Source organism: Leuresthes tenuis, unplaced genomic scaffold (genome assembly GCF_036924035.1).
Source record: "Leuresthes tenuis unplaced genomic scaffold, fLeuTen1.0.hap1 SCAF_22, whole genome shotgun sequence".
Classification (NCBI taxonomy): domain Eukaryota; kingdom Metazoa; phylum Chordata; class Actinopteri; order Atheriniformes; family Atherinopsidae; genus Leuresthes; species Leuresthes tenuis.
In genome coordinates this window covers 25,489,192-25,503,354 of record NW_027325376.1, presented here as the reverse complement: position 1 = coordinate 25,503,354, position 14,163 = coordinate 25,489,192, and the positions used below count along the sequence as shown (strand labels likewise).

At 39.2% G+C, this 14,163-nt stretch overlaps 1 protein-coding gene across 1 annotated transcript in view; it reads right to left on the bottom strand.

The window, feature by feature from the left end:
* adam19a (ADAM metallopeptidase domain 19a) overlaps positions 1 to 14,163 on the bottom strand; it is a 223,620-nt gene that overhangs the window by 43,659 nt on the left and 165,798 nt on the right. Inside the window, exons 11-13 of the mRNA XM_072376152.1 lie at positions 8,778 to 8,920; positions 8,284 to 8,461; positions 691 to 780 (exon numbers count right to left, since the gene is read on the bottom strand). Of these exons, the coding sequence (XP_072232253.1) occupies positions 691 to 780; positions 8,284 to 8,461; positions 8,778 to 8,920 (411 nt within the window). The remainder of the gene's footprint in view (positions 1 to 690; positions 781 to 8,283; positions 8,462 to 8,777; positions 8,921 to 14,163) is intronic.

The following is a 14,163-nucleotide window of genomic DNA, read 5'->3' as shown; positions in this document are numbered from 1 at the left end:
TGTTTCCTCTCAAAATTGGACGAATGGTGGTGCCCCCACAAAGGTAATTGAATATTAAATTAATTCAACATTTAGAACGCTACAGGGCTAAACATCACTGTAGAGGTGCAGAGTTGGTGAAAATCATGTGGCTACGTTTGGTCTGAGCTGCTTCTTTCACGGCACACAGCCTTTTGAGCCATTGTTCATATCAAGTGTTCAGTGTAGCTCTGAGGGAAGTTTAAGGCTTTAAGTAAAAATGCAATTTAAAAAATGTAATATATGGATGGAAAGTACAAAAGACAGAAATCTAGTGATTATAAATATTCATTATCTATTTGTTCTAGTTTGTATCCAGTATTCCCACAGAGAGAATGAGAAGGGAAATTACATTTCTTCCACAGACAGTGTACATGTTATTGCTATCTTCAGTGTTTTGTCTCCTCTGTCAGGAGGATAGAATTTGGCCTCATATTACAACAGCATGTCAGGATTTCCATTTGAAAAGTGAGATGTGAGCAGAGATTAAGTGCTGGTGTGATGTGAGGGCAATGAGCTGCACTGTGACAGAAGCTGACACGTGCTTTGGGTACAGTGTGCCAAAGCGCTGACAGGAAGACTGACATTAAAGTAATGATACTGAGCCACCACTGCCAGTGAGTTTAGCTGCCTTTCACACAGGTGTTTGTGTGCCATGTGTGTGTCTCTTACTTGACAGCCCTCGCAGCACACTCCATGGGCACACTGAGCCCCTTCCTTCAAGGTACAGTTATTGGCATTGCAGCAGTCATTGGTGCATTCCTGTAAATGGTCACACATGCACACACACATTTGATATTAAAAACTACAGCTCCAACACTGAACATCCACAAGTCCAAACTCAGCCTCATGTCATCTCCACTTGAGCAGTATGTATAAAAAATATATTTTTCAATCAAATCACTCTCTAGGACAGATTAATAGGCTGTATTAGCATCAATAAACTAATTAATGTTTAAAATATCAGTTAGAAAACCATTATTTAATTTGAGTGATAAAATTACAACCTTTTGAGCTGCTGACGAGGTCAGATCATCTACAGTCATTAAATGTACTCTGTGGCTGTCTGAATCCAGCTAAAATATCTGTAACTGTGTGGACTACGCATACACAACAGATCAAAAAACACACCAGTTACAGAAGATAAGGAATAAAATAACAATATGGAAACTGATTTTGAGACTTTGCAGGGGATGGCAATGGGACATGGGAAGCTTGGACGTGGTTGTTCTAAAAGGGAGTATGAGAGACTGAAATCAAGGTTCAAGGATGTAGATCTGGACACCATAAACCCACCCTTAAGATTTTGAGGGGGCGTGTCGAGAGTAACTTGACTAACAATTGACAGAGGAGGGTGGTAACTAAGGTGACTGAGGGTGGACGGCTGGAGCCATGAAAAGTCCATCTCTGCTGCACACCACCAGTGATGGAACAGGTGGAGATATTTTCAGCATGATATAATAAGAAAGCTTTAGTGTGTCAAAGCGCTGACAGGAAGACTGAATATTATTGGCTTTATTGGGCATCTATTTAATATTTAGCACACTGAATGATGAAAAAAATTAAGTAAGCATTGCATTTGTAGCTTGGTATTAAAACTGTGATGTTTAACAAGTAATTATTGAGATAACTACCAGCTTACTGCCACAGAGTAGCTTTGTAAATGATTAACAAGGCAAATAATAGTCAGCACAGGATTCTATAATGTTAGTAAGTCATTAAACAGAGAGGCTGGTTGAGCAGTTACAAATATAAAACATACATTTATTGATGACTTTAAACTTTACGTTAAGTCATATAAGAAATACAAAGTAATTTGTTGTTTAGTCAGTTAAAAAAACTGAAATTTAAAACATCCAAACAGTTTGAGTTCTGATACCTCTCCTGTGGTCTGCTCGAGGGATTTTTAAAAAATGACCTTAATTAAATACAGATACTTCCAAAAACAACAATAAAAGGCACAATTCTAAACTAACAGAGACTAGACAACTCTTGTCTAACAAGTAACAATTCCAACAGGAACAAAAATAAATCATGAAAAAAAACATCCAGAGATGTGGCTTTGTTGCTGCTCTCGTGTCAAACAGTTTAAAATAAGGCACCTTCTCCTGTTGCCATGGTGCTTGTGAGGAGAACCACGGTTACACTCGAAACAAAACTGGGGTTGACTCAAGCAAGAGGAAGAAAAGCCAATTATACCAGAAGCATAGAATGAAGAAGGATTATGAGTGAATACAGCAACAACAACAAGAAGCAAGGACCCATTTTGTCGTATAACGATCATCAAAAAACAGACTGATGCAGTGTTGCTTGACTTCTGAAGGACACACACTCATTTTCAACATGTCTGATTTGATTAATACAGTTTACAGAAATTTAGCTTCACATTGAATATTTACAACTGTATAAGATTTGATTTGGACAGTGTTGTAACTTCTCAGTGAAAAAACGAAAAGGTAAGGATTAGTTTACGGACTGACACTCTGCACTCGTGTATATGTCAAGGTGAGACCATAAAGGAGTGTTGTGCAACTCATCTCATCTGCAATGCTAAGAACAGGAACAGGTGGCTTGTCAGCAGCCTGATCCTTACTGTCAGCTCAGCTCAGAGTTATAACAAATACTCCTTGTCAGCACTGCTGCTGCTGCTGTCAACTACCAATTTGTTTCTTCTGTTTCAATTTAAAGGGCTTTGTACAAATAAAAAAATAAAAAATGTACTAAACCTTTTATTTTTATTGAACACAAACACTCAATTCAGTATCAGGAAATGGTGGCCAGGTATCAAAGGTAAAACCAGAAAAAAAGAGTAGAAATAGGACCCAAAATGTCCACTTGGTGCCTTCAAAATCTTCTGCAGTGATGCTCCTGCACTGTATCAGTCAGCCATCTATAGCGCAGCGAAACAAAAGCATCATTGAAAAAAAAGACAACCAGATTGCTCATATTTTGCCAAATGTCATCTAAAGGACTGAAAACATGTAGCTTGATGTAAGATTTTCTGGATGGACTGGACTGAATAAAAATATAACTCAGGATACAAGTCGGATATACTCAGGATATAAGACAGGATACATGTTGGGTAGCTTAGACTTAGGAATGGGAGAACAGTTGGAACAGTCTAACGATTCAGAATACACCCTTAGAACAGTCGGTTCTAATGGTCATGTTTTACGCTGGAACTAAATCTCATTAAATACCTTGGACAAAAAATAGGGAGTTTAAAATGCTGGTTAAACCTAGCAAGAGTAGGTGAATGTTATGTTATGTTATTTTACAAGAAATCGAGTTTCTTTGTTTATCCAAAATCTCTTAACGCTAGAATTAGATCGTCGTACAAATCAAAATTTGAATTATATTGCACCTTCCATGCTTTAAAAGAAACACAAAGTGCTTCACAGAGGCTAAAAAACAACAATGATAAAACATACCAACCCTACCACAGAGACACAAAGACAAACAGACACAAACGCACAAACACGCACGCACACGCACACGCACACGCACGCACACACACACACACACACACACACACACACACACACGCACACGCACACGCGCACACACACACACACACACACACACACACACACACACACACACACACACACACACACACACACAAGCTCAGACCCACTGCACCTATCAGACAGGGACATGGCCGGGCATCCAGACCTAAGGCAAGGAAACTCTTTTTTTTTCTGGTTTTACCTTTGATACCTGGCCACTATTTCCTGATACTGAATTGAGTGTTTGTGTTCAATAAAAATAAAGGTTTAGTAAATTTTTTTATTATTATTTTTTTTTATTTGTACAAAGCCCTTTAAATTGAAACAGAAGAAACAAATTGGTAGTTGACAGCAGCAGCAGCAGTGCTGACAAGGAGTATTTGTTATAACTCCCACTCTGAGCTGAGCTGACAGTCAGGGCCGACCACACTGAGAGGGCTCCTGGGCCACGACCACAGGGGGTACCACCACAGAGACACCTCCGACCCGGGCAGACAAGAGGACCTACACCAAGGTGCAGAGTCCTCCAGCCACCCGGGCCAGAGCAGTCCACAGGACAGCACCCCCCTCAGTGGACCAAAAGCAGCTCCCAGTGTAGTAGGCCCCCATGAGGAAACACTGGAGCTAAAAACTGAAAAACTAAAACAGTAAAATAAGATAAAAAGGTGTAAAATGAACAAAATAGATAAAGCTTTTCAGCTCATATAGTTAAATTATCGAACTAAGACATGGAGTTAAAACATGTAACTATAGCATGAAGTTAAAACGTCTAACTAAAACATGGAGTTAAAACATATAATTAAATAATATAGAACAAAAACTAAATATGATAAAAAGTTTGATTAAAAGGAATAAAAAGAATCAATAAAATCAAATAAAAGCCTGATTAAAAAACAGTCTCTGCGGCCCTGAGGTTCTCCGGCAGGCTGTTCCACAGTCGGGGGCCATAATAACTAAAAGCCGCCTCCCTGTGTGTTTTCAATCAAACCCGTGGTATGGTTAAAAGGCCAGTGCCAGAAGACCTCAGGGTCCGTGAGGGATGATATGGTAAAAGTAAGTCAGATAAATAAGAAGGCCCAAGACCATTAAGACATCTAAAAATGAGTAAAAGAACCTTGAAATTGATCCTGAAGCGTACGGGGAGCCAATGGAGCGATTTTAAAAGTGGTGTAACTTGTGCCCTCTGGTCCTCGTCAGCACTCGTGTGGCTGAATTCTGGAGTAGCTGAAGATTAAAGATACTCTTTTTTGGAAAACCAGAGAGCAGGGCATTACAGTAATCTAAACGACAAGAGATGAAAGCATGCATCAGCACCTCCGTGCGGGACTGAGAGATAAACGAGTGGACTCTGGCTATATTCTTAAGATGGTAAAAACATATCTTTGCTATGTTTTTGATATGTGGAATAAAACTAAGCTCAGGGTCAAAAATCCCCCTCAGATTTTTTACAGTTTGTGATGGTTTAAGATTTTGTAATTTTGTTAAAAGTTTCTCTCTCTGGCCTTCAGGACCAATGATTAAAACCTCAGTTTTGTCCTGGTTGAGCTGTAAGAAGTTTTCTGCCATCCATGACTTGATATCTAAAATGCAGTTAAAAAGGGCATCAAGTGGCCCTGTGTCATCAGGAGACACGGCAATGCACAGTTGCGTATCATCAGCATAGTTATGAAAACTGATGCCGTGCCTCCCGATGACATCCCCGAGGGGAAGAATCTACAGATTAAAAATATGATGGTCTATTGCATAGGTGTCAAACTCTGGCCCGTGGGCCAGATTTGGCCCGCAGTGTAATTATATTTGGCCCGCGAGGCAATTTCAAATTAATATTAGAGCTGGCACGCCAGTATTATACGCCCGGCAGCGCTGTAACACCTGTTGTTTTGGCGCGTCAATTAGAACAGAGGCAGATACGCCCCCTCCTCTGTGTCAGTAGCGTCTATGCTAGTGGTCTTTTTGCGCACTCCTTCGGCTGAAAGCCCCATGCACCCCGTATTCCCGCGCCTCTCCCCCAGACCACACTTCGACCTCAAACCACAGCTGTCACTGTTACCCTACCAAAAAATGGCCAAAAGAAAGGCAGAAAATAGAACATTTCTGGACAGGTGGGAGACAGAATATCTGTCTACATATGTTAAAGACAGGCCTGTTTGTCTTGTTTGTGGAGCCAACGTGTCAGTAACTAAGGAGTAACTAAGGATACAATATTAGACGAGACTATGAAACGAAACACCTGGACACAGCTCAAAGGAGCCAGAAAGTAAAGGAGATGAAAAGAGGTTTATCTTATTTTATTTTCAAATTTATTAGCCTGTGTAAGAAGCTAATTTTGACATAAATCAGAAGGCTGCAAACAGAAAGGAGGCATTCAATTGTTATTTAAATTTGATTTAATATGCCATATGTTTTTATTATTATTATTATTATTATTATTATTATTATTATTAGCAACTCAATTTTGCACCCCTGGACTTTAAAGTTAAGCCTTGCTTGTTCAGTATTCATTGTTAAATCAAAACTTGTTGGGTTCCATGTTAAAAAGTTAATTTGTTCAACCTTGGCCCGCGGCTTTGTTCAATTTAAAATTTTGGCCCACTGTGTATTTGAGTTTGACCCCCCTGGTCTATTGTATCGAAGGCGGCGGTAAGATCCAGTAGTACCAGGACTGTAAGTTTATGATTGTCTAAGTTGCACCTGGTATCATTCAAAATCTTTAAGAGGGCTGTCTCAGTACTGTGGTTCCTCCTAAAACCAGACTGATACTTCTCTAAAATGTCAATTAAAATTAAAAAAATCAATTACTTGGTTAAAAACCATTTTTTCTGGTATTTTACTTAAAAATGGTAAGTTGGATACAGGCCGGTAATTGTTAAGAATGTTAGGGTCTAAATTGCTCTTCTTCAGAAGGGGCTTCACCACCGCTGTTTTTAAAGAGTACAAAACACGCCCAGGCAGACGTCACAACAATTTCAGGCATACCATTGGCTGAAAGTGTAGCGTAAGCCTACGTCATGCCCCGCCTCCGCGAGTCAAACCCCAGAACCCACGATCCAAAGTCAGAGTAGTCAGAACGAGAGAGAAGAGAAAGAAAAATTTAAAAAAGATGGAAAGACTGAGACGAACAAAGAAAGATGACAGGATAGAAAGATGGGGAGGAAGAAAAAGATCACGGCAGAGAAAGAAGGATGAAGTAATAGAAAGACATACGCTTTTGTGTTTTTCGTTTGGCCACTGTCTCGTCTCCTTGTCTGTAAACGTCGCACGTTTATTTTCTGAGCTGTGGCACGCATTATAACAGTTAGTTTTTCTTACTAAGAGAGCTAGGCTTTTTGTTAATATTTTGTGAATTTAAGTTCACCCCATCAGAGTTGGTCAGCAACCAAACCAGCTCCGACACTTGGACATTTTGTCATTCTTTGGGGTGAACCTTCGATACCACCCAGTTCCATCTGCTGGGCCACCAGAAGTCCCCCCTCTGGTGTAAAAGGGCTACCTGTTCAGGCATCTTGAAAGTCCACAAAAGTCACCCACCACTAAGGAAGGCCTTGAGACGCGGAACCGAGAGAAACCCACTTTGACCCGCTGGCAATTACCTGGTGTCTTCCGAGCTGACTAACAGGGCTAAAGTGTGTCAACCCAAGTTAGATCTGCCCTCTTCTCCCTTTTAGATGATATGTGGTGGGTGTCGAGAGAATTCACTGTTAAAATGATAAATTAATCCATGCTGTTAGCCTTTAATTTCAAATAGTAACAAATCTAGACTATTTGAATAATTCTGGTATTCATCCATTCCCCCCCTTTAGTTTCTTTTAAATGGACTAAGTGTTTCCTATATAATCACCCATATTCAAAGCACTTCTCCTGTTTGTCTTAAGATTCATGTCTTTGGTCATATCATTTTAATAAATAGTTCATAGAAATATATCTAATTAACAGGTTGTGTTGTATGTTTTCTTCATGTATTTGTCAGTCATACCAAACGAGAATTCACGAAGTAGCGCTATGAGACTAGAATATTAATTTCAACATACTAAAATCATAAGATTCTGTCGTTTTTCTTCTTTGGAGGTGGTGCCCATACATATGTGGTTAAATAATATGCGGTAATATTTATTTAGATACTGAGAACTTCTGGTAAATCCTTATATTTTATGACATTACGCTACATAATTGTAGGCTTTTGCCTGGAACAATACGATGAAAGGAATTTAGGAATATTTGTAAAAGTCCAAAAATAAATAAAGAAGATTCTAATATAGTCTTGAAACTGAAATAGTTGTATAAAAGAACCAATTGTAAGTAGAGCTCAGATTAACAGTATTTCTTCTACTCTAGCCCCTCAAAACAGCAATGAATAAGAGGTCTCATTTGGTGTCTGACAGTTCTAAGTTGAAGAAAATGAAAAAAAAAACGGAACACTGTGCAAAATATTTGAAAGAGAAACTACCTAGTGAACCTGATGGGGAATTATTTTGTCAGTGGGCTGATGATGTTTTCTATTCAGTTTAACACAGTGTGAAAACTACTAAACAAATCTGAAGTATTTGTACGCTGATTCCATACCAGTAAAAACTGAAATCAAACATTGGAAGTAAGACAAAAACATATTCAAAGATCATAAGTGCCACAGAAAATGGATAAAATGGGAACAATTTCTTGAAAATAACATCAGTTTCAGCGTATCAGAGTTAATTTGCATTTGAATTTGTCAAACTACATAAATTACATCAAACTAGTAGAAATGATTGAATGTGCTCACATCAGGTTCTCCACAGTCGCACTCTTCTCCATCCTCCACAAAGCCATTGCCGCACTTCTTGCCTCCCACCAGGTCCTTCATGTTTGGCATATTGTAGAGACACATGCCCCCTCCCTTCTGGAAGTAGTTGTCAAGGTCCCGTTTGCTGCAGCGACTGAAAACTCGTGGGAATGGATGTCTAAGCAAAAAAAAAAGAAGGAAATTAACCAAATTATTATTATTATTTTTGCCTTACTGGGATACTTCGAGGAATTATGAGACAATATACACAGAGATTTCAGCCAATTGATTTCTGCCACTGTTTTCTAATTAAATTAGTAAAGGAGTGAAACAACTAACAAGCAAGCAAAACTGCTGATTAAAAATGAATGATCGTTAAAAAGAAGAAATGTTGATGTTTTTTTGTTTGATGAAAACTAAGTTTCAATATCTTTTTCAGGAAACCTCTTGTATATGATGGAAATGTTACGCATGTGGCGCTGCATGTGGCTCACCCAGTGGCAGCAGCCATCACACAGCCTCCCTGCTCAGCAGTGGCCTCCACACAGCAGCCGTCGTGGTCGTGACTCATGCCGAAGTTGTGGCCGATCTCGTGAGCCATGGTGGCTGCAGCTCCGATAGACAGCTCAGAGTGGTCCTGTGGGTGTGAACCAGAGGAAAGTAATCATTAGGTGATTCAGAAACCTATGCACAGTGGTAGGTAAGAGTCTGGATTTCATACACACAAAGCCATGTTTAAGCTCTGAGTTGTAAAGAAACTATTCAGATTCTCTGCTGCAGCTTCACAGAACATACCTACAGTATCTCCTCTTTAACAGTCTATTGAATTTTTTTGGGCTCATTTAATTGGAAAAGAGTTTTGGAGAACTTTCCTTGTTAAGTGACTGATAGATAGAGAGTTCTATGTTTTCTCAACCAATTAAAAAATATATTTCACCTTTCTACAACACTGAATATCTTCTTTTACGACATAAACTCGTCTATATATCCCGTACAAGAGGACATATCAATTTAACTACATAAATAAATCTAAAATCAATCGTTTGTAATTCAGTGTATCCAATCAGTACTTTTGGTCATGAAACACTGGAATGCATTGATTTATTTCATATATTCCCATAGTATGTTTTTTTTTTTTTATCTGCAGCTAGACATATTTTCCGTTTTTTCCTGAAGTTGAATTCTAAAGTCTGATGTGCAATGTTTTGACTCACTTTAAAGGATTTCTTAAGTATAAGGTCTATCTAAGGAACATTTAATGGCAAAACTTAAGAATGTTGTGTGCAAGACTTTCTTTATGGGAATCCTTAATTTAGACCATAAGGAATGTCATCACTCAAAGTGCTTTGTTCAACTGGCCTCAGGAACTTGTAAAGTATTATGTTTTAAAAAATGTTTACAGTGTTCATGATTCCAAATTTGCCAAGGATAAAATAGGTATATAATATGTTTGTAAGAGGATGTATTTTTAAACATTTCTAAGTAAGAAGCAACAATGCCCCACTTCCAAAGATAAGACAGCAAATCTTAAAGGATAAAACTGTGTGAAAACATGCAGCAGTGACAGTGTTCACATACATTAAGTTCCACTTACAGCTGAAAACTGCCATTCACTCTCAACTCAGCTTGTAAATTATGCATGCTCTATAAAATGTCTTTACTGTCTGGAAATGCTGATGCTCCGTGGTGAAATCCTTCATATTCTTTTCAATGCTAAAAATACCGAACCACAGAGGTGTGTGTGAGATGTGTGTTGGGTCTGTGCTTGTTAGTCACAGCACATTTGGATTCCACTGGCTGCCTCTGTCTACAGACAGCTAACAGCCTATTAGAAGCTAATCATGCTTAGAAAAGCCATTGATCTCACTGACCAGTCAGTCCAGCGTTACAGTGTCCACCCTTTGGTTGTATTCAGCTTGTTCAGGTATATGTGTCTATATATAACACTGTAACGCTGCAGAGGAAAACTATACTTTAAAACATGACCAACATATTGGTTCTACAAGAAGCTTAAAAACATCCTTCTCAATCACCCACTCCCTCAAACACCATTACGGCAGGGTTGTGTATTAACGAGTGTCACAAATATTTCTGTGAAATCTAAACTGAACACAGCAGTTTGTAACTGATGAACACTAAGTGACCGCATCTGTTTTTTGCAGCTCTGAACGACATTCTTGTTGACAGTGAATGTGCCGTGAAGAATTGTGCCTGCATGGCCTCCTGAAAACGATATATTATAGTCTGATTATAGTATACTATAATCATTTCTGCATCAGACACAGGTGTAAACAGGGACGGCCTCCACCCAAATCTGGAGGGTTAACCACTTTTATCAATTAACCTCAACCTGACTGTCCGGTCCTGTACCACAGCCACCTCCTGGCTAACCGCTAAGTCACATGCACATAGACCCCCTCACTCGCCTCCACCCTCCCCCACAACACATTTCTTCCGCACCATACACTCCTTTCAATTAATAGACCCTTCTCTGCCACCAGAATCTCAGGACATTCACACCACCAAAACTAACATTTCACAAACACAGTTAAAACCGAGAAATGTTTTTAGACCCAAAAGTGTTTTTACTATTCCCCTAAAACGCCCAGTGATGTATTTTAAACAAATCTTTTATCATAAATGATTTAATTTTAGATAAGAACTTAGACAGTATTCTCCTTACAGAGAAATGGCTTGGCACCGATGCACCTGTTGTTCTCACTGAGGCTTCCCCACCAAATTTTAACTTTCTATTTTCTACGAGGCGGGCCAAGAAAGGGGGAGGAACTGCATCAATATCACAAATCACAATGTCCTCAAACTAAGTTCCTTTTAACAGCTATTCATCATTTGAGCATCATGCTTTTGTTTTTAGCAGCCCTCCTATTCTTCTTCTTATTCCACTTCTTTTATCAGTGAATTTTCTGAACTGCTATCAGTCATTCACACCACCTACAACAGGACTTTAATAACTGGTGATTTTAATCTACATGTTGACAACACCTCGGACCCAGTATCCAGAGAATTTTTAAACCTCTTAAACTGCTTGGATTTTAAACAACATGTAGCACAGCCGACCCACAGCAGAGGACACGCCCTGAACCTGGTCATAACCTATGGCCTGTCAGTGGGTGCGTCCTCTGTTGTGGACCTGGCTGTGTCTGACCACTACTGTGTGTTTTTTAACATCACCAGTTTTAATCAGTGGGAGGCTCCTGTGAGAATGGTGAGGAAATGCTACCTAACTCCTGAAGTTGCTGCAAATTTTATCCAGATTTTACAGAGCACTCCTGCAGAGATTTTACCAGCACCTTGTGATTTTCTCGTTGAAAATTTTAACAGCAATCTTAAGTCAACGCTGGACTCAGTGGCTCCTCTTTTAACAAAAACACTCAAGACAAAACTAACACCCTCATGGAGAAATGAGGAATCGAAGAAACTGAAGAGAAATTGCAGGAGTACTGAAAGGAAAACTAACTATTCACTACCAAATCTTACGCCAACAACTCAAAACCTACAATAATGCAATCAAACAGGCAAGAATTTCCCACTTCAAAAAACTACTCTGTGACCATAAAAACAATACCAAATTCCTCTTCTCCACCATTGATCTTGTAACTAACAGTAATTTTAGCAGATCCCACAAAATAACAACTCTCTGTGAGGACTTTTCAGACCACTTCAGGAGTAAAATCGATGACATCAGATCCAGTCTTTTATCTCAACAGTTTTTAACTGTCGAGTTTTCTCCCAGGTAAACCTTACAACTTGCCTTTTAGACCCAATTCCCACAACGTTTCTTAAAACATGTTATGGATTCTCCAGACAGGTGTCTTCCCCACCTCTTTTAAAACAGCGGTGGTGAAGCCCCTTCTGAAGAAGAGCAATTTAGACCCTAACATTCTTAACAATTACCGGCCTGCATCCAACTTACCATTTTTAAGTAAAATATTAGAAAAATTGGTTTTTAACCACGTAAATGATTTCAGTTCCTCCTAAAACCACAAACTTCAGACAAAATTTGAATTTTGTCTCTCAGTCCCGCACGGAGATGCTGATGCATGCTTTCATCTCTTGTCGTTTAGATTACTGTAATGCCCTGCTCTCTGGTTTTCCAAAAAAGAGTATCTTTAATCTTCAGCTACTCCAGAATTCAGCCACACGAGTGCTGACGAGGACCAGAGGGCACAAGTTACACCACTTTTAAAATCGCTCCATTGGCTCCCCGTACGCTTCAGGATCAATTTCAAGGTTCTTTTACTCATTTTTAGGTCTTGGGCCTTCTTATTTATCTGACTTACTTTTACCATATCATCCCTCACGGACCCTGAGGTCTTCTGGCACTGGCCTTTTAACCATACCACGGGTTTGATTGAAAACACACAGGGAGGCGGCTTTTAGTTATTATGGCCCCCGACTGTGGAACAGCCTGCCGGAGAACCTCAGGGCCGCAGAGACTGTTGATGCTTTTAAAAAGAGGCTCAAGACTCAGCTTGTTCTATACTACTTTAATTACATGTTTTAACTACATGTTTTAATTTAATGAGCTGAAAAGCATTTTATCTATTTTGTTCATTTTACACCTTTTTTATCTTATTTTACTGTTTTAGTTTTTGAGTTTTTAGCTCGTTTCCTCATAGGATCTGCTTTTGGTCTAGGGCTGCCACGATTAGTTGACTAGTCACGATTATGTCGACTATTAAAATCGTCGACGACTAATTTTTTTTTTTTCAAACTTTGTTTTTTTTCTCAAAACTGCTGCGGCACCTTCCACTGCTGCGTCTGCCTTTCTGTCCTTGACACACATGCTCAGTAGTGGTAACTGGGGTCAGCCGTGATGTCACAGGAAGTTAAACCAAACGGGCTCTGGTATCATGGCTACCCGGCAACGGAGCTCAAAAGTGTGGGAGCATTTTAAGAAAACTAAAGACAAATGTGTGCAATACAATATCTGCAAGGCAGAACTTGCCTTCCACAGCAGCACAACGACGATGCAGAGCACCTGAAAAGGAAGCATGTTGTTGTGGCTGATTGTGAAGAGGGACCGTCATCTTGGTAAGCTAACTGGCTAGTTAGCTGCTAAAATGAACATAAACAGAGAGTTAACTTGCTACTTACTCATATTGATAGCTGTAAACGTTAACATTAGCGATGACGATTTGATTAATTAGTCTTAGCACACATATTTCATGTGTTTTCTGTAACGTTACAACAGTGATGTGTTTAAATAGGAACGCTAATGTTTTCTAACATTATGTTTCAGTGCTAAAAAAGTACGTTCATCTTCAATGGACGGCTTTGTTACAAAGCTAGCTACATGCACACCTCAGCAAGAAAATGTCCTGACTGAGTCCAAACTGAACATGTTGGTGTTATATTTGAGTCAGTGAGACCAAAACTTTTTGTGAATAATTCCTTAGTTTCAGGTGCCTACCTCATTTGATTTAAATGCAGCTATGTTTGATGCCAGAGACAAATGAAGGAAAGAAAAGCCTAAAAAAACCAAAAAAACCTAGGTATTCATTTTTGTGTGTTTGCTACACAGTTCAATAATTGTTTGTTGCAACAAGCTGCATATTTCATCAAAGGGTTAATCAACTATGATATGAATTGACTTTTTTTTAGTTAGCATATATCTTAAACACTCCAAGCTGAAAGCTAATTATGGTTATATAAAGAGCAGCTGCATCCTGGTGTGATAAGCTGTATGTTTTATATTCAATATACGTATGATCCGATTAGTCGACGAATCAAAATAAATAATCAGTGATTAGTCAACTATTAAAATAATCGTTTGTGGCAGCCCTATTTTGGTCCACTGAGGGGGGTGCTGTTCAGTGGACTGCCCTGGCCCAGATGGCTGGAGGACTCTGCACCTTG